Source organism: Hibiscus syriacus, unplaced genomic scaffold, assembly GCF_006381635.1.
Source record: "Hibiscus syriacus cultivar Baekdansim isolate YM2019G1 unplaced genomic scaffold, ASM638163v2 tig00111392_pilon, whole genome shotgun sequence".
Lineage (NCBI taxonomy): Eukaryota > Viridiplantae > Streptophyta > Magnoliopsida > Malvales > Malvaceae > Hibiscus > Hibiscus syriacus.
The window spans coordinates 1,255,822-1,275,623 of NW_024063078.1; the positions used below are offsets into that span (position 1 = coordinate 1,255,822).

Genomic DNA, 19,802 nt, shown 5'->3' on the forward strand with positions numbered 1-19,802 from the left:
CTTCTTATAATTTTAGAAATTTATTTTTTAATATAAAATTATACATCCGTTCCTGCGTCACTTCATCATCATGAAGTTCAGGTTGCCTCATTCTAAGTTGCGCTTCTACGCCGCATTGTTCTTACTGCCAAATTTAAATAGAAAAATAAATCTTTTTTTCTACGTAACGATAACTATAGGATTTATGATTCGCAAAAGGATGAAGTGCGTCTAAATATATATATACGTAACGATAACCACCTCGATCCAACAGTACTCGAGCACTGAGCTTTCAAAACTTTCATTTCACAATTGAGCACTAGCTGAAGAAGGCAACTCATGAAGTAAAGACGAAGACCTTTCCTAGTATCTTCCTTTTCTGAGGCCAAGCTTTGGTATATACTACTTTTAATCAGAATAGATTTTTTAATTCATTCACCTTTCAGTTTGGAACAAAGGTGATTATTGTTGGATTATAATGAAAGCTGGATCATTACGAGTGGCCTGGATTGGCTTATATGTTCTTAAAGGTGATCATACCTGGTAGGCTTAACCCCTTTCATGGCACAACTGAGCTTGGGAAAAGCTACTTTAAACTATAGATAATGAATGAATAATACAAGGATAGTCATTACCAAAACATATATGGGATAAACATGCATGTATAGGTAAAAATAATAATGAATGAATAATACAAGGAATAACTAAATCAATCCATGTCAAGAATGGTCTGCAAAGCCTGCATTTATTAGCGTAAAAAACGCACCATTGCAGCAGCCATAGAAACTATGGGTTATTTCACTCCATCCTCCACCACAAATCATCCGCCGGAGGCATCTCCTTTAGCAGCCTTTCGAACTCCTTGAACTCCCCCGACCTAGAAGAAGCACTTCCAACCCTGGCAACCTGCACTTCTTTCTTGTTTATCTCTTCATGGTAAAACCGGCTCCTCCGCCTCAGCGGATTGCTTGTAACTTCCGAATCTTTTCCGGTCAGCTCTTGTACGACGGACTTAAAGCTCGTGGCATCCGTTTCGACGTACTTTGTGTTGATGATCACCACCTTCACTGGTTCTCTTTCTTTTGACATATCAAAATTAAAGGAAGAATAAAAGAAACCAATAATCCGATTACGCTAAAGGGTAGTTTTGTTTTAATGATTTTGTGTTAGTGTATGCTGTTTCCATATATATAGAGAGAAGTAGATCACATAAGCAATGAAAATTGTACGGATGCATTGGTAGAAGCTGAAGCTGAAGCTAAAACGAGACATGAGACTGTTTGACCGTTATGTTTACAGGCAGTCTAGATGGATAATTTTCTTTTTATTTTATTTTTTTGATTGGGTCAAAAGCGTATATTATTAAAAAGGGCGATTTGAATTCAATGACACATTAGAGGAAATTGCATGTTGAAATGCATTGCATTCGTACGTATGTATACGATTACGAGGTCAGTCAAAGGGCACATGCGTGCCATTGTGGACCCAGCATGGCCCCTTCTGCTTTGACGTTAATACATTTTCAAGCTTCGGCTTCAGTTTCTGTGGTTGGTGAAGGACAGAATTGGACGTAGTAATGGTTAATCAAGTAACGTAAATGATTCAAAATTAGTTACTTTTTGTATAGTATATCAATCACTGTTGATGTCTTCATTTGGATTTTATTTTCTTGTGATTAAATATAAGTTTTGATATTTTTATGATTATAATCATATGGTTGGTCGTTATAAAGTTTTTGTCACTTGTGATTTAAGTAATGTAAAATTTAAACTTGGACAGGTAAATGGTAATTAAAAGTTTTAATTTTGATGCCACGTGTTTGCAGCCCCATGGTAAAGATTTCTTTGAAAGGACAGTCAATATAACATATAATTGTTCCTTTTGGTAATATTAGAAAATGGCAAAAATAATAAAAAATGATTTGAAGTTTGACCACAAATGTTGACTTTGGATGGATCAGAAAAGGTCACTTTTGGCTTTAGCTTGATTTGTTTTCTATTTATACACACATTTTCAGATAAATTCGGATCGATCTGTTACACACTTAATTTTGGTGAGTGAGTCTTTCAACTGAGATTTTCTATATACACAAAGACTCAAACTTAAGATCTTGTTTAAACGATATCAAACTGCTTACCACTTAAATCAATCTATATTGATAAGATTTATATTTTAAAGATTGATATTATCTCTTTCACCTTGGTAAAAAAACATAAATAGCGAGTGTTATGTCATATGTAAATTAATTTAGGTTTTAAAGTTAGAATTAGATTTTTTTTTTTATAAAAATCTTAAAATTAAAATATTGTTATTTTTTAGAGATGTCTTTTGAAGATATCTTTCGGATAGGAGTGTTCATCGTCGGTTAATCGTACCATTTAGTTTAAGTAGTCGGTTAACTGTTAAAAATCGTAATTTAATCATTGAGAAACGATTAACCACTAATGGTTAATCATTATTAGTTATTCGGTTCGGTTAAATATTAACTTATTACAATTTTTTTTAAAGACAACACAACATAAAAGTTTCAAAGTTTCATAAAATTTACGATGATATAAACATGTATATTTGTAAAAATCTTATTTATTTGTAGATGCATTTTATTTTTATAGAAACATATACATTAAAGGAGGTATATTCGTTTTTAATTAAATTTAAAATCTTACGTGCATATCTGCTAATAAACATACTAAGATTAATTTATGATCATAGGTCTGATACCAATCACCCTCTAGTTGAAATATTTATATCCAGAAGAAAGATCGAAAGAGAAGATTCCCTCCGCTCTTTTCTCATTCTTTACTCACATCTTTTTCCTTATATTTTTATCACTCTCACAGAAAAATACTGACTAACAACTATTATCTCACTGATTGACTTTCTATCTAAATTAGAAAATGACGGATACAATTAAACTATTCCTATTAACAAACATATACTTTTCAGTGATCAATGAATATCAATACAAGGGATCAGTTAACATTTACTTGACAAAAGCCTAATTCTCGTTTAAAATATTTCCTTTTGAACCGGCAATTGTAATATTTAATTTGGACAACATAGTCTAAATCTTTTACTTTATTTCAAAGGGTAATTTTCTTCTTCTTTTGTTTGGTTAGATATTTTCAAAGGTTTTGGAAAGCCGTATATGGTTGGTCCCAATTCAAGGATGTAGGGAGTGTCCCACCGTTTCAACTCAAAGATAGATGGATGAGAAACGATTTGGGGTCTTTCCAGGATTGTTCGATTGAAGTAGGTTAACTCTAGGCTGGTGTGTTCATTTCATGGATGATTCAGCATTTATTTACGTTGTTGGACCTAATCATGCAATTAATAAGGGAAAGAGAAAGGAAGAAAATGATAGTTGCCAAGCTTGACCGCTGTTGGGATAGGGACAACATCAAACTAAACTTATTGAGTTTTAGAATGGGTCATTATTCCCGGTATAATCATTTGTTTGAATTTGCATATTTAATTTGTATTTGTAAATAGTTTTTTTTAAGATAATTAACTTTGATTCATGTCCGTGGATGATTGTTTTTCAGTAGTTTAATCAAATGTTGTGATTCATTTACTTATACAGTCAGGTCTATTCATATATATTCTTTTTCGAGTTAATTTCATCACACGTCCTCAAAATATGACCATTATGTTAATTTGGTCCTTAAACTTTTAAATATTCCAATTACATCCCTAAATTATGACTATGATTCTAAATTAGTCATTAAACTTCTGAACATTTCAATTTCACCCCCGAACTATGACTTTCATTCTAAATTGGTCCCCAAACTTTGTAAACACTTCAAGTTCATCCCAAACTATACGTATATAGTAATCACATCTCTTGTTAATAAAATCGTCAGGACAATTTATATTATCATATGTTTTAAAAAATAAATTGTATGTTAAATTATTGTTGAAACCAATTACATATTTGGATGAATTTAGGGATAAAATTGAAATATTCAAGAGTTTGGGGACTAATTTAGAAAGAAAGTCATAGTTTAAGGATGAAATTAGAATGTTCAAAAGTTTAAGGATTAATTTAGAATGAGAGACATAGTTTGGGGATGAAATTGGAATATTTAAAAGATTAAGGACTAATTTAAGATGAAGATTATAGTTTGCGGAACATATGATGCAATTAACTCGAGTTTTTTTTGGATGAATTTTTTAACTTTTCCTTGTATGATTCTTATATGATCTCAAATGACTAGTTACTTGTATCAATGGCTATATAAGAATATCTTAGTCATACGTTTAGTTTATGATTATGATCGTAAATTTTCATTATAATTTTAGATGTTTTCTCTTTTCAATAAAAATAGTTACTTCTATTTAAAAATAATATATTTTGATAATTTAAAATTTAGTCTATCAACACCACTCCCCCACAGCAACAAGGACCTGGCTTTACCTCTAGAAGGTAATGCATCAAAACACAAAAGCCAAAGAAGAAATCACCTTTGGGGGAACCAAACCATTTCATTCTCAGAGCCAGAATAACCCAAACAAGCCTGTACAATTTTAGAAAAATTTAGGGCAAAAGTAGAAATTAAAAATATTTTAATTTGAGTGCCACATCATAAAGATTTCTTAGGAAGGAAGATATCAATAGGAAAGTCAGCATCGCTGTATAAAGATTACTCGTTGCATTGCTAATATTAGGAATGACAAAAATAATAATAAAAATAATTAGAAGGCACACAGTATGCTTAGCAAATATTAGAATATACGGAAACTCTGATATGGGATTGTCAAAACAAGGGCAAAAATCTCAAGGTGAAGCTTCAACCAGAAGCATCACAGTATCTCGTGTCGAAAACAAAAAGGCGGCGGAAAAAGATAGAAAGGATGAAACAAAGGGAAGTACTTAACCATCCCCTCGACACGACAAGGTTTCTTTTGATCGGGAGATCATCTAGTTCCATCCCTCTTAAAAGGCTCGGTTGACGATTGATTAAAGCAATGTTGGACGGGTAACTCGCGGCCTCACGGGTGTTTTTGAAGGACTTACCCTGAAAATTAAGAGTTCAAACATAGAGACATTGGCTTTTAAAAAATGACAGTCATGGAATTTAGTGCAACAAATTTGGAGACATACCTGATGGCCTGGGTTCCTAACACCATCCTGCTACAATTCAGAGCGGTTATGGCACTTTCCGCCTGTACATAAACAGGGAAGACACAAAACATCATGCCGAAAAATTATTACTTGGGAAACAAGTATTAGACTACAAGTTCCTAGCACAATATATGTATAGATGCATGTATAGATCTATTGTTAACAAACAATCAGACAAATGGAGTAAAAGACAGTTTGATCATGCAACATGTTGCTGAAACATCTGTGAAGCTGTTCTGCAATATTTTTTGTAAACTGCGATGGAAGCCACTCAATTCATACGATCACGATCCTACATCCTTAAATCCTTTACGAACAAAAGAAAGAAAATCACTTATATAAATATATATCTCAAAGGGGTAGAGTTATCAATTTCGGCTTTTTACGAAGACATGTCAACTTGTAACATGACATCAAGCAAAGGCTATAGCAAAACATGCTCAATCTCAGGATATTGTAGCATAAACCTTTGTTTGTTAATTAGTTAATAACAGATAACAGCTCTAGGAGATTATCAACTAATTTCAGAGTCTAATGGCTGAAGTCGAGATTATGCTTCTTAAAGCCACAATTCAAAGACTAAAATCTCATAGGTTTCAAGGTATCAAAAACATAATCTGAAATAATTTGAGCCTAGATCTTTTCCAACCTCAGTCCTGAAAATATGAAAATTACCATGGCGAATTCAATAAAAGCAATATGGGTTGAATGCACATTATCCCCTAAAAGCCTCAATCGAGTGACCTGAGAATCGAAAGAAAAACAACGTCGACCTTCAAAACCACTCTACCTTTAGTCTTCTAGTAAGAAACAGATGGAAAAGGGCATGCATGGTGTTGATACAATACTAACCTCACCACAGGCTGATTCGAAGAAATTATTCACTTCAGCTTGAGAAAGCTTCAAATAAAGTAAAAATGTTCCAGAGGATTAATTTGACTACGTTACAGCAGTGATAAAAGTCCAGAACTCAAACATTCACGTAAGCAAACACGGGGTTTACCTTCTTGTCAATATTTGTACAATAAACCGTCCTGGTACACATCTCCCTTTCATCTTCCGACTGCAATTGTAGTTATTATAATGAACAGCGAGTCTAGAAAGAACACTGTAGAGAAACCTCAATAGCTATTTAGCAATGGTGAATTTCATTGGAAACTGAAGTTTTATGAAAAACTGAGATAGCTAAGAGCGAGAATGGTATTCATACATACCCTCGGGAGAAACGTGGGGTTCACAGGGAGGATGGCAGTTTTTGAAGGCAAGACCCTAACTGGATAAAACCCCAACATTATCCCATTGAGGTTCAAAGCAGCCCTTGCACCTTCTGTAAAACAATGTACATATAAAATGTAACATGTGAATAACTGTGCATTGATTTATAAAACAAAAGTTCATGTCCAGTCCATAGTAGCTGCTTACCTTCATCTGCGAATTCCACAAATGCAAACTGAAGAACTGAATGTGGATCAGCACAAACTCGGCAATCAACAACCTTCAATAATAATTTCCAACCCACTTCAGAATTGTCATACGGATATCAGCCTCATAAGCTATCAAAGAAAGTAATTCTATCAAGCAGTATCAACCAAAGACACAACATCCTTTCGTTTTCCCGAGAAGAAAGGAGATACTCAACCCTCGAAATCAAATTTAAATTGAGGTTCTAAATGAAAAAATCAAAATCTGAAATCCAGAACCATGCCTTAATAAGATACAAAAGTGGAAAACAGTCTTGCAAATATCACAGACATAGCTGTTCCATAGACCGAAACGATAAAAGCTAGAACATTATTGTAAATTGTTCCATATGTCTTATGAGAGAAGGAATGAAGTTGTGCAAGAAGCAGAATCACTGAGGAATAAAAAGAATAATAACAAAAACTTTAAAGTCGGCATTTTAACTCACTTGTCCACAATTACTAAATAAGCCAGCAAGTTGCTCTTCAGTAACCTGAAAGAAGTGATTTTCAAAAGTGACTTCACAAATCAGAATGAAACCGAGAAAAGGAAATCACTAAATAGTACTACTGGTTAAACTTACATTCTGATCAATATCAGAAACATATACCGTTTGCCTGATACTATCATCTCGCTGAGCTCGAAAAGCTTTACCATTGAGCCTTCTCCTACCTTGGTTGAAGTTATTTCTTCTCTGAAAAAACACAACTATAACCATTTACCAAATGTAACGGAGAAAATTTAAAGAACAAATGCAAGATCATCACATGTCAATATTGATCTTAACCTTCTTTTTCCCACTAAGTCAGTTAATTTCGTTAATAGAGATCAAACCCTCACAGAAAAGATGATCATTTCCCCCCAAAAAAATAAATAAAAAACACTAAGAATTAGCAAGAAACCATCGTTCAGCCCGTAAAAATAAATAAAAATGCAATTAGAAATAGATGTAATTCAGTTGGTGTAAAAAATATACCCTTCTGTTGGAGTTATTCTTGTTTCCAGCTGATTTGTTATCAACAGGCACCAGATTAAATTTACTCTCATTGTTGGTCTCATTTTGGTGATAGGATGATGGGAAAAATTCTTTGGCCAAAGGATTCAACTTTGTGAACATATCAACCAGATTCTGCACATTGAATTCCTTTGGTTCTGATTTGGCTGTTTCCACCTCCGAATTGTTCTTCTTGTCATTAGCAGCCGCCTCTACTGGCGCTGCTTCACCTGACTTGTCAGCAACTGCAGCCATAAAAACAACCTGATTTGTTTTTTTTTTGTATTTGCAAATTTATTGCCTTTATTTCTTCTTTCTCACTACAGAGCAAAAAAGTTCAGAGCTTAGAGAGAGAGAAAAATTAAGATCGTTGATAATGCCGTATAACAGATACCCATTAAAAATGTCCAGAAATGGAAATAACAGTGAAAATGCAGATTGTGTTTTCGTTTTCTGGCGGGTGTGATTTAACTAAATCAACAAATATATTAAATTTAAGAAATACAGATAGAAAGCAACAAAGTTAGGGTTTTGGAGAAACTGGCATTCAAAGATCAAAGGAAGGAGGATATATATATAGAGAAGAACACAGATTTTTTTCTTTTAATGATTTAAAAAATAAATTGGCAGAGAGAGCTAATGAAGTGAAGAACGTTAAAAATGGGAGAATAACCAACTTTTACAACATAAAGATTATTTTAATTTTTTTCTATTAAAAATATATTTTTCATAAGATGTCAATAATAATTTTAATTTTCTAAAAAAAGTATATTACAAAATATAAAAATATTTTTAAAATTTAATATCAGATTAAGAAGGAGAATATTTAACTCCTACCTTCTTGGGTGGTTACGATTATAAATTAATATTTATATATTTTTAAACTTTTTAATAGATTTTAACTTTTTAATAATCATGCATCACTTCTTGCCAAATAAAATTGAATTAAATATTGTGAAAATTTATTTAGGTTAATTAATTAGTTTATTTAACTACATTCTAATCGAATATTTAAAATTTTGTATTATATATTTATATTAATTATTAAAATTTTGATAGAGTTTAAAGTAAATTCAAATAGAAATATATATCCTTATTTTAAATTATAATAAAAATATTATAAAGTTATTTTATATCCCAATAAATATTATTATAAAAGTGTTTTTAATTTTTTATATTTTTTACAAATCTTCAAATAAATGTATATAAGAAACAAAAAATTAAAAATTCAACTAAATAATTTAGACAAACGATAGATAAAAATAAATATTATTTCGATGATAGGGTAAAAACACCATTAATACTAATGTAAAGATACAATGATAATCATAATGACTTGTTAACAAACTAACATTATTACAACCAGGGATGAAGTTAATATTAAATATAGACAGGGGCTCGGAATATTAAATTATTTAAGAAAAATAAAATGACTTATTAAGGATTCATACTCAAAATTCAGCACGAACCAAACGACTTTGATGATTAAGGAATTATTGTTATCCTTGAGGTCCTTAATTTGAGCATTGCATATATAAGAGTATGAGCATTTATTGCCAAATAATTGAGAGTATTTGTACATATAGTACATTGTATTCACCCAAGATTTATATATATATATATATATATATATATAACTCAAAATTCACAAGACAACACCCGATTTATCTAATATTTAAACTTACAATGACATAAATTGTTACTAGACCAAAAATTTAAGAACACGAGGTTATCATTCTTTAGTTTGACCCCTGCTCGATTAAATATTTAATAAATTCTTATATATTTTTTAAATTTAATATTCATTTTTATATGAATCAAAATAGTATTAAACTAAAATTATATCGAATATACTAAACTTTTAAAAAGGGTCGAGTCCCTTTTAGCCCTAACACAGCTCCGCCATATAGTACACATTACACAACTCTAATAAGAAAAATCATCTATGTTCAACACAATACATACCACAAATATCACAAGCAAATAGTACACAACATAGCAGAAAGACCAGTTACCACTAAATCGTAAACACCAAATCTTCTTGAATTACTCTGCAACTAGTTGCTTCTACGACAGCGTCTACCACTGAGTTTTGACCGTTTCAGCGTTCGGGGTTGAAGTCCTTCAACCATCAGCAGCAGCCATTGAGGTTTCCCAGTTGAAAACACCACATACCCCATAATCAGTCCAAAAATGACTCCACATCCATACCCTAACACTACTACTTTCCACCCGAACTCAAACATTGAACCTGATGAAACATTTTGTTGTCGTGCTGGAGGATGCTGGGTTTCGCTTTGGTTGCACACTCTGGACAATGGAAATCCGCATAATCCCGAGTTTCCTAGATAGGACTCGTTTGAAAATGTATTGAACTGCTTCCCCTGTGGGATTGGTCCCTCAAGTTTGTTGTATGAAAAGTTCAAGACTTCAAGGAATGTCAGATCCAACAACTTTTGTGGAATGCTGCAAGTAAGTTGATTTGAAGAGAGGTCTAACCATTCCAAGTCTGTCAAGGACCCAATTGATGATGGAATGCATCCCATAAGATTGTTATGGGAAAAGTTGAGCCCTTTAAGCGACTTAAGCTTTCCAATGTTGCTTGGAATTTCCCCACTGAATTTGTTGTTGGATAGATCAATGGTGGTCAAGATGGTAAGAATTCTTGTCAGCTCAATATCCATCCCTTTCATGGTAATCTTCACATCATCCTGATAGTAGCCGTCTTCAGGTCCCACGTATTGCAGTTCCCGTAGTTCATAACTGCCCAGGCTCAACATAGCTTTTAAATTGTCGAAGAACCTGGTAGGCAATGAGCCTGTGAATTCATTGTGAGAGATGTCCATGATTCGCAACATAGGAAACCAAGGTTTAGTTTTATGGCTGACTATGGCACCATGGAACTTGTTAGATCTTAAGACAAGAACCCGAAGCTTCGGAAGAACTCCCAACCAATGGGGAAACTGACCACTAATTTTGTTGTTACCAATATCAACAACTTCCAATTCTTTACAATTATGCAGAGAACGTGGCAACGATCCCTCCAATTGATTTCCGTTCAGGGAAAGAGTCATTAAGCTTCCACATTCAGCAAACTTCGTAGGTATTACCCCATGAAAGTTATTCGTTCGTAGATCTAAAACAATCAACGAATCGCTGAATTCTCCCAAACATTGTGGAATTTTGCCATTCAAGTGGTTATCAGACAAGTCAATAATTGAGGCATGGCTCGCATTGCAGATCGAAAGAGGAATCTTTCCAGTCAACTTATTTGTTGACATTAAAACTACTTCTGGCCAATACACTGCATCTGGAAGTGACCCTTGAAGTAAATTTGAGTGGAGATCAATTATGGATAAGCTCTGCCATGGAAGAAATCTTTGGAAACTTGTCATAAGGTTGTGTGAAAGATTCAGATATTCCAACGAATCCTCTCCAAGTCCCCAGAACCACTCTGGTAGACGCCCATGAATTTTGTTGCTCGAAAGATCTAAAGTTTGCACATACTTTGAATCTCTCAAGAATGTTGGGATTTCTCTTAGGTTGCATGAGGACAAAAGTAAGGAATTAAACATGGGGAAGGATAAATTCTGGTTGCTACTAGGAAGGCTCAAGGACAAGTTGTTGTATGAGAGATCAAGAGAGGTAAGATTCTTGAGTTGTGAAATCATCTCTAGATCAAGAAAGCCTGTCATGTTATTTGACGAAAGTATGAGAGTATCCAGGTGCAGAAGCCCAAAGAGTGACCTTGGAATTGGGCCATCGAGCTTGTTGTTGCTTAGATCAACGTAAGACAACTGTGATTTACTCGCATGAAAGTCATCAAGATGGCCATCAAGTTGATTATAACTAAGATCCAAGTATTGTAATGATGGGATAGTAAACAAGTCAGGAGGTACTATTCCATTGAAATTGTTCATCCGAAGATTTAGGACAGACAACTTGGTGAGATTAGTGAATGCATTTGGAATTTGACCAGTGAAGTTGTTACCTGAAAGATCTAAAGAAGAAAGATGCTCAAGTTTACCAATTGAAAAGGGAAGCTGACCTGTGAAGTCCGGACTGGCGAGGTGAATATCGGTGATTTGTGTAAGGTTTCCAATGGATGCAGGGATAGATCCTGTGAAAGAACCTCCTAGAGTCAGGGACTTGAGCGACACTAAATTTCCAATGGAATCGGGCAGTTCTCCTGTGCCTTCAACATTCAGATATTCCAAAAACTTCAAACCCCCAATAGAATCCGGCAATCCTCCTAAGAATGATCTTGTGGCAATTACTTGTAAGAACTTGAGGGGAGCAGTCCAATTAGACTTGGGGAAATGTACTCTCATCATAGGATTGTACCCTAGCTGGATTGATTCCAAGTTTGGTAATTGAAATATATGAACAGGAAATGTTCCTCCATTAGTTTCGCCCAGATGACACGAGTCTAGATTGAGAGACACCAAAGAAGAAGACAAATTGGCCAGAGAATGAGGAGCAACACTATACATGTCCACCTCATTGAGCAAAAACTCCCTTAAATTAGTCATGTTTCGAACCGATCTCTTCATAGAAGCATTCTCCAAGTAGAGACCCCAATTGGAAGAGAGGTCTAAAGAAACAAGTTTGGATAAATGGGATATTTCTTGTGGGACCGAACCAGAAAGATCAGAATCAGATAAATTGAGATGTGTCAAATCAGCTAACTGCGAGATTGTTGAGGGGATCTCAGACTCGCAAAACTCATTGTGAGCCAAGTTAAGCCATCGGAGATGAGAAAGAAGAAAAAGAGTGGTGTCGGAATTGATGGTGCCATAAAGCTGGCAATCCTGAAGGTCGAGGCCAATGACATTTCCGGTTACATTATCACAGGAAACTCCATCCCATAAGCAGCAATCACTTCCTTCCTTCCAAGAAACAATCTTTCTTGGTTCGCTCATAAATGGACCCTGAAAAGAACAGTTATTTAAAGAAATTGTATCCTTGAATTGGAGCAATGCAAGGCTCTGATCTGGAGGACACTGATATGATGAAGAAGAATGAGACACAGAAAAAGCAACTTGAGAGACTAAAATTATCAATAATGGAAAGTTGAGAAACTTAGTGGGAAGTGGTATCAAGATTTCCTCCATCTTCCCCTGAATTGAACAAGAAAACTGTGCTGTGCATATGATTTTGTAATGATTCTATATTTATTAACAATTTATTTATTTAAATGCAAATTTTAATATTGCTAATATATATTAAAATATTTTAATTTAATGGAAAGTATCTTCGTGGACTATGAAGCAAGAAAATAGGAGGTCTTTGTTTAGCTCCCTGAGTCTTCCGGAAATTGTGCAGTTCCGATGGAATCGTCTTCATTGGGCTGCAAATTAGTTCTTTTCAATAAACTTAAAGACCCGCCATTTATCTTGAGCAATCGACGGCTAATAGAGATTTGATAGCAAAGAATTTAAATGTTATCATAGCTCAACACCACAAAATCAATCAATGATCCATCACACTGTTACATTACAGCAACATCAGTAATAAATAAACTAATTATTTAAAGACTTTGCTTTCAGAGTAAACCTTTTTCTTGATCATCTTGATTATGTCTTCAACCCTGCACTAAACTAAACTCAGAATCAGAACGCTTTAAACCCAGTACTTGTAGACTTTGCTAGTCCACTACACAAGCATCCGGAAATTCCTAATGTAATGACGTGAGACAATATGCATATGATGGATGTGATGGTGGTAAATTAGACCCTATTGTACCAACAATCAATTGGTCTAATGAGATGAGGCATTAGATCCTTTAAGTAAGATAAGGTGTTCAAGTCCTGACATTCTAAGATCAATAGATCAGTTACGTATAGTTATATATAAAAAATTAGACCCTACATCTAACTCTTAAATTGAAGTATTCAGTTTGGTTAACGTATAAAACTACGTTGGCAAACACATCTCTTTTAAGTCATTCGGCTCTTTCAAACAAAATCTTCTTCGGCTAAACACTTAAAGTCACCATTGATTCGTCTTCTTTACAATGGGTGGTGCTTTGATTTAGGGTTGAGGTTACATGGATGAAACTTAAATCTATTTCATAATCATGAGAATTGTTAAATATTGACTAAAATTTTAATTTATAATTAAGTTGAATTTTTAGATGAGGAGTTTCATGAAATTAGGTTTTTTGATGATTAAGTATTTGATTCTATAAATATAGAGAATATCTTAACATTTAGAATTATGAGAAAAATAGAGAATTAATGAGAGAAAGGGTGGATGGAAGAGCAAAGGGGAGATCGAGGAATTATTTGGTAGGGAAATAACCTTAGTTTAATTTTCATGTAGATTTCATTTTTTGAATATATATAATATATGGTTTTTTAAGAAAATCCAATTGCATTCTAGTTTATTAGTTTGATTGTGCAGTTATCTTCCATGTATATATCAGATCGTCCAGGAGACACAGAATACAACAAGAACCCATATATGACGGTGATGAGGTCCACTTAAGAACATTAGACATAATTCTACTAAGAACAATCATCTCAGCTCAACACAATACAGACATCACAAATATCACAGGCCAGTAGTACACAACAATATATCAGAAAAATCAGTTGCTACTAAGTCTTATAAATTACTCAGCAACTAATTGCTTCTTCGACGGAGTCTACCACTGAGTTTTGACCGTTTTATCTTTCGGGGTTGAAGTCTTTCGACCAACATCACCAGCCATTGAGGTTTACCAGTTGAAAACACCACATACCCCATAATCAGACCAAAAATAACTCCACATCCATACCCTAACACTACAACTTTCCACACGAATTCAAACATTGAACCTGATGAAACATTTTGTTGTCTTGCTGGAGGATGCTGTGTATCAGTTTTGTTGCACAATTTGGACGATGGAATTCCGCATAATCCCGAGTTTCCTAGCTAGGACTTGTTTGAAAATGTATTGAATTGTTTCCCCTGTGGGATTGGTTCCTCAAGCTTGTTGTACGAAAGGTTCAAGACTTCAAAAAATGTCAAATTCAACAGTTTCTGCAGAATGCTGCAAAAAAAGTTGATTTAAAGAGAGGTCTAACCATTCCAAGTTGAGGCCTTTAAGCGACTTAAGCTTTCCAATGTTGCTTGGAATTTCACCATTGAATTTGTTGTTGGAAAGATTAGTGGTGGTTAAGATGGTAAGAATTCTCTTCAGCTCAATATCAATACGATAGTAGCTGCCTTCAGGTCCCATGTATTTCAGTTCTCGTAGTTCATTGCTGCCCACACTCAACATAGCTTTTAAATTGTCGAAGAACCTCTAGGCAATGAGCCTGTGAATTCATTGTGAGAGATGTCCATGATTCGCAACATAGGAAAGGAAGGTTTGGTTTTAGTTGACTATGGCACTATGGAACTTGTTGGATCGTAAGATGAGAACCCGAAGCTTTGGGAGAGCTCCCAACCAGTGGGGAAACTGACCACTAATTTTGTTGTTACCAACATCATCAACTTCCAATTCTTTACAATTATGCAGAGAATGTGGCAACGATCCCTCCAATTGGTTCCCGTTCAAGGAAAGAGTCATTAAGCTTCCACATTTGGCAAAGTTCGTAGGTATTACCCCATGAAAGTTGTTCATCCGCAGATCTAAAACAATCAACAAATAGCTGAATTCTTCCAATCATTGTGGAATTTTGCCATTCAAGTGGTTATTAGACAAGTCAAAATTGAGGTAGAGACCATGTTGCAGATTGAAAGAGGAATCTCTCCAGTCAACTTATTGTTTGAAATCAAAACAGATTCTGGCCAATGCATTGCATCTGGAAGTGATCCTTGAAGTAAATTCGAGTGGATATATATCAAGTACAGACAAGCTCTGCCATTGAAGAAATCCTTGGAAACTTGTAATAAGGTTGTGTGAAAGATTCAGATATGACAATGAATCCTCTCCGAGTCCCAAAAACCACTCTGAAAGAGCCCCTGAATTTTGTTGCTCGAGAGATCTAAAGTTTGCACATACTTTGAATCTCTCAAGAATGTTGGGATTTCTCTTGGGTTGCATGAGGACAAAAGGAAGTAAACATGGGCAAGGATAAATTTTGGTTGCTAGTAGGAAGACTCAAGGACAAGGTGTTGTATGAGAGATCAAGAGAGGTAAGAATATAAGATTGTTGAGTTGTAATTTCATCTCTAGATCAAGAAAGCCACTCATGTTATTTGACGAAAGTAAGAGAGTATCCAGGTACAGAAGCCCAAAGAGTAACCTTGGAATTGGGCCATGGAGCTTGTTGCTGCTCATATCAACGTAAGACAGCTCTGATTTACTCACATGAAAGTCATCAATATGGCCATTAAGTTGATTATAACTATGATCCAAGTATTGCAATGATAGGATAGTAAACAAGGAAGACGGTACTGTTCCAGTAAGTTGTTAGATATGTCAAGAAGATCCCAGCCTGAATGACTACTTATGCTTGTTGGAATAGGACCTGTCAGCTGATTATTTGAGAAGTACACTGAAATAGGCTGTGTCAGGTTGAATAAAGAAAAGGGCAACTGACCATTGAAATTGTTCATCCCAAGATCTATGACAGACAGGTTGGTGAGATTAGTGAACGCATTTGGAGTTTGACCAGTGAGAGATACAAAGAAGAAAGATTTTCAAGTTTGCCAACTGAAAAGGGTAGCTTACCTGTGAAATGCCCGTTGGAGAGGCTAATATCAGTGATCTGTGTATGGTTTCGAATGGATGCAGGAATAGATACTGTGAAAGAACCTCCTAGAGTCAGGGACTTGAGCGACACTAAATTTCCAATGGAATCGGGTAATTCTCCGGTGCCATGGACATCCAAATAGTCCAAAAACTTCAATCCTCCAATAGAATCCGGTAATCCTCCTGATATTCTTGTGTCCTGTACAACTAAGAACTTGAGCGGGGCAGTCCAATTAGACTTGGGAAAATGGCCTTTCATAGAATTAGAACTTATTTGGATTGATTGCAAGTTCGGTAATTGGAATATATGAACCAGAAATTCTCCTCCATTAGTTTCTCACAGACTACACGAGTCCAGATTGAGAGACACCAAAGAAGAAGACAAATTGGCCAGAGTAGGAGGAGCAACACGAGACATGTCCACCTCATTGAGCAACAATTCTCTTAAATTAGTCATGTTTCAAACCAACCTCTTCAAAGCAGGATTGTCCACGTAGAGATACTGATTGGAAGAGAGTTCAAGAGAAAAAAGTTTGGATAAATGAGATATTTCTTGAGGGACCGAAGCAGAAAGATCAGAATCAGACAAATCAAGATGTGTCAAATCAGCCAACTGCGAGATTGTTGAGGGGATTTCAGACATGCAAAAGACGTTGCCAGCCGGGTTTTGCAATCGGAGATGAGAAAGAAGAAAAAGAATGGTGTCGGAATTGATAGTGACATAAAGCTGGCAATCCTGAAGGTCGAGGCCAATGGCATTTCCGGTTATATTATCGCAGGAAACACCATCCCAGAAGCAACAATAATTACTTCCTTCCTTCCAAGAACTAATCTTTCTTGGCACGCTCCTAGATAGGTTACGTAAAAATGGACTGTAATTAGAACAGTTATTTAAAGAAATTATATCCTTGAATTGGAGCAATGCAAGGTTCTGATCAGGAGGGCACGAGTGTGAAGATGAAGAAGACAAAAAAGCAACCCGGGAAAGAAAAATTATCAAAATAGGAAAGTTGAGAAACTTAAAGAGAAGAGGCATCTCCATCTTCCCCTGAATTGAACAAGAAACTAGTTTATGTCTATAATTTGTAACGAATGTATATTTATAACCAAAAAATGAAGTCTTCGTAAGCTATTCAACAAAGAAAAATCATCAGTCTTTCTCTGCTCCTTTGCTTGGTTTTCCATGCATAGACGTATTGCTTGGGTCGGATTTGGAATTTCCCCTTTTTTTTTATTTAACTCAAATATATTTAATTAAAAATAATATGTTTCAAACACCACAATATAATTCGGGAATTTTTTTAATAATGTGAATAAAAAAAATCATAAAATAACATGGTTCTGAAATTATTTGTTTAAATAGAATATTTGTTATAGGGAGACGCATAGACCATCATGCGACCTTCAAACTTGAATAAAAAAAACGTCAAGATTACAATGCGTCTCCACCAACTTAATCATATAAAATATTTACCATGTATAACATGATAATAATTTTGAAAAATTACCAATCTTTCTACGCCAATATCTCCATATATTAGGTTAGATATTTTGATTGCAATGCAAAACTTTGAGAGTGCAATGCGACTCATGAGAGTCGCCGGGAACACAATGTGATTCCGATTCCTACTATAACATTCATTCTATCCGAACAAATAATCTAAAATAGACATTATTTCAAAAACTAAAAAATCCCATAACATTATTTAAAAAATTTTGCCCAAGGTAATTGTATGAGAATATAATTATTTATGTAATTACTTGAAAATTTTGCCCAATAATCTAACACTTAATTAGAGTGATTAACGGATAATTTATAAACCGCATGGTACTCAGAGTTTGATGTTGATGTTTATTAATTAGAGTAATTGACGGATAATTTATAAATGACTAAAAGAATGATGTAACGAGATTAGAAGGTTTAAGTTCGAGTTTGAGTTTCAATCTAGTTAAGTCTAAGAATGGTTCGTGTTCAAGTTTTTTCGAACTCGAGTTGAACTTCAATTTTTTATTTCGAGTTCGAGCATATCTTGTCAATTTTAAGTTTATGAGCTTTCGAGTCGGTATGAAATAGCTCGTGAGTTTTTAAGTGAGTCGAATTCAAAAATTTAAACTTTATGAATTTATAAATCGAGTCGAACTCAACATGAAAATTTTTAAATCAACTTAAACAACAACTCAACTCTTTATACTATTAGAGCAAGTGGCCGATTCGGTAGCCCGTGAAGCCTCTGTTGAGATAGTCTAACTCTAATCATGTTCTAAGCACACACAAAAAGAAAAAGAAAAAAAGGGAGAGAGTACGTTCATTAAATAAATATGAATTTAATATTTTATGGAAATTAAATTAATATTTTATTTAAAATATAAAAATTAAAATAAACTAAAATCTTCAATGAAATTATGTAAGGTTAGTTGTTTCATTTTGCTGTTGTACAAGAAACCTCTACAAAAAATCATTTGCCGGTTTTTATTATTTTGCCCCAACTTCTCCATTTTCCTTTCAAATGCTCTGCTTCAGCCTGCCATATGCACAGGGTACAGGCTACCCCATCCAAGAGAAATTCTTTCATGCCTTTCATTTTCCCCGTCATCGGTCCGTCACCGTCCGGAACTCTCGTCTGTGTTTAAATTGCCTAAAAAAGAACTCGAGGCTCCAGAAGATCCGATAAAACACTTCTCATCTTATCAAGTGAAACAGGTTTCAATATAACACCATCCATACCGACCCTCGTGCACTTCTCTTTTGTCACTTTGTCTGTGTTTCCAGTGAGCGCTAATATTATCGGCCTCTCGTGACTTTTTGTAAGCTTCTCGTGTATGAGGGTCGCGATTTCGTAACCGTCCATACTTGGAACACAAATATTGTCCATGAAAACAACCTTGTGCTCGTGAGAAACCACATGCAAACACTCGTCACTGGAGCTTACCATTGTCACATCGCACCCTAGATGCACAAGAAGCCCCTTGGTCACCTTCCGGATAACCCTGCATTACAACATAACAACTAAATGTTCATACTCACTTGGCGTGGAAGAAAGAAGTAACCATTAATGCATAGAATATGGCATACATGAAAAGAATTTGTAACTAAACGAGCAACGACCACCGGACATATCTTATTACCCGTAACTACATCCATAACCAGAACTTTAAGCCCAGGAAAAGCTGTCGGACCATGATTTGGTGGTACTTAAGGCATCAAAGCAAGTTTGGATTCATTCAACCTTTCCAGGATGACGAGTTTTACCATGAAGATAGCAGTACATCCCTTACCAAGACCTTCACTCTCGATCCAAATATGTCCTTCCATTAGATTTATAAACCTGATCACATAATGAGAAAAGGCAAAACATTATATGGATAACTAAAAACTCGAAACACCAGTATAGGGGTTGGCCTGAAACCGAGATGCTAAGTACTTGGAAAAAATTGTATATCTCTTGCAAATTGCAAGGCCTAGATCACTGCCACCAGAATTTCGTGTTGCTGTTGATTGAGTTTGTGCAAATTTGGTAAATAACTTGGGGGCTAATTCCAATGCCTGAATCTTTCAC

The 19,802-nt window shown here is 34.7% G+C and overlaps 3 protein-coding genes across 3 annotated transcripts; all 3 read right to left on the reverse strand.

The window, feature by feature from the left end:
* Positions 1 to 641: 641 nt before the first annotated feature.
* Positions 642 to 1,136, reverse strand: LOC120160398 (VQ motif-containing protein 10-like). The gene has a single exon (XM_039170814.1). The coding sequence runs from the start codon at positions 1,066 to 1,068 to the stop codon at positions 778 to 780; it is 291 nt and encodes a 96-aa protein (XP_039026745.1). The 5' UTR covers positions 1,069 to 1,136; the 3' UTR covers positions 642 to 777.
* Positions 1,137 to 4,722: 3,586 nt separating this feature from the next.
* Positions 4,723 to 7,829, reverse strand: LOC120160195 (polyadenylate-binding protein-interacting protein 9-like). The gene is made up of 11 exons (XM_039170611.1): positions 7,542 to 7,829; positions 7,149 to 7,259; positions 7,014 to 7,058; positions 6,527 to 6,599; positions 6,319 to 6,431; positions 6,108 to 6,167; positions 5,957 to 6,004; positions 5,780 to 5,848; positions 5,084 to 5,145; positions 4,918 to 4,997; positions 4,723 to 4,863 (listed from the first exon to the last, which is right to left on the reverse strand). Exons 1-10 carry the CDS (start codon positions 7,812 to 7,814, stop codon positions 4,940 to 4,942), a joined length of 912 nt encoding a protein of 303 aa, XP_039026542.1. The 5' UTR covers positions 7,815 to 7,829; the 3' UTR covers positions 4,723 to 4,863; positions 4,918 to 4,939.
* Positions 7,830 to 9,616: 1,787 nt separating this feature from the next.
* LOC120160584 (receptor-like protein 33) lies at positions 9,617 to 11,479 on the reverse strand. Its single transcript, XM_039170968.1, has one exon. The coding sequence runs from the start codon at positions 11,477 to 11,479 to the stop codon at positions 9,617 to 9,619; it is 1,863 nt and encodes a 620-aa protein (XP_039026899.1).
* Positions 11,480 to 19,802: the final 8,323 nt, after the last annotated feature.

Excerpts from the sequence above, each read along its gene's own strand:
- LOC120160398 (XM_039170814.1), bottom strand. The coding sequence starts at position 1,068 with ATGTCAAAAGAAAGAGAACCAGTGAAGGTGGTGATCATCAACACAAAG.
- LOC120160195 (XM_039170611.1), bottom strand. The coding sequence starts at position 7,814 with ATGGCTGCAGTTGCTGACAAGTCAGGTGAAGCAGCGCCAGTAGAGGCG. Across the intron at positions 7,260-7,541 it reads AGAATAACTCCAACAGAAGG|AGAAGAAATAACTTCAACCA; the intron begins GTATATTTTTTA and ends GTGTTTTTTCAG. Across the intron at positions 5,849-5,956 it reads TCGAATCAGCCTGTGGTGAG|GTCACTCGATTGAGGCTTTT; the intron begins GTTAGTATTGTA and ends TTCGATTCTCAG.
- LOC120160584 (XM_039170968.1), bottom strand. The coding sequence starts at position 11,479 with ATGAACAATTTCAATGGAATAGTACCTCCTGACTTGTTTACTATCCCA.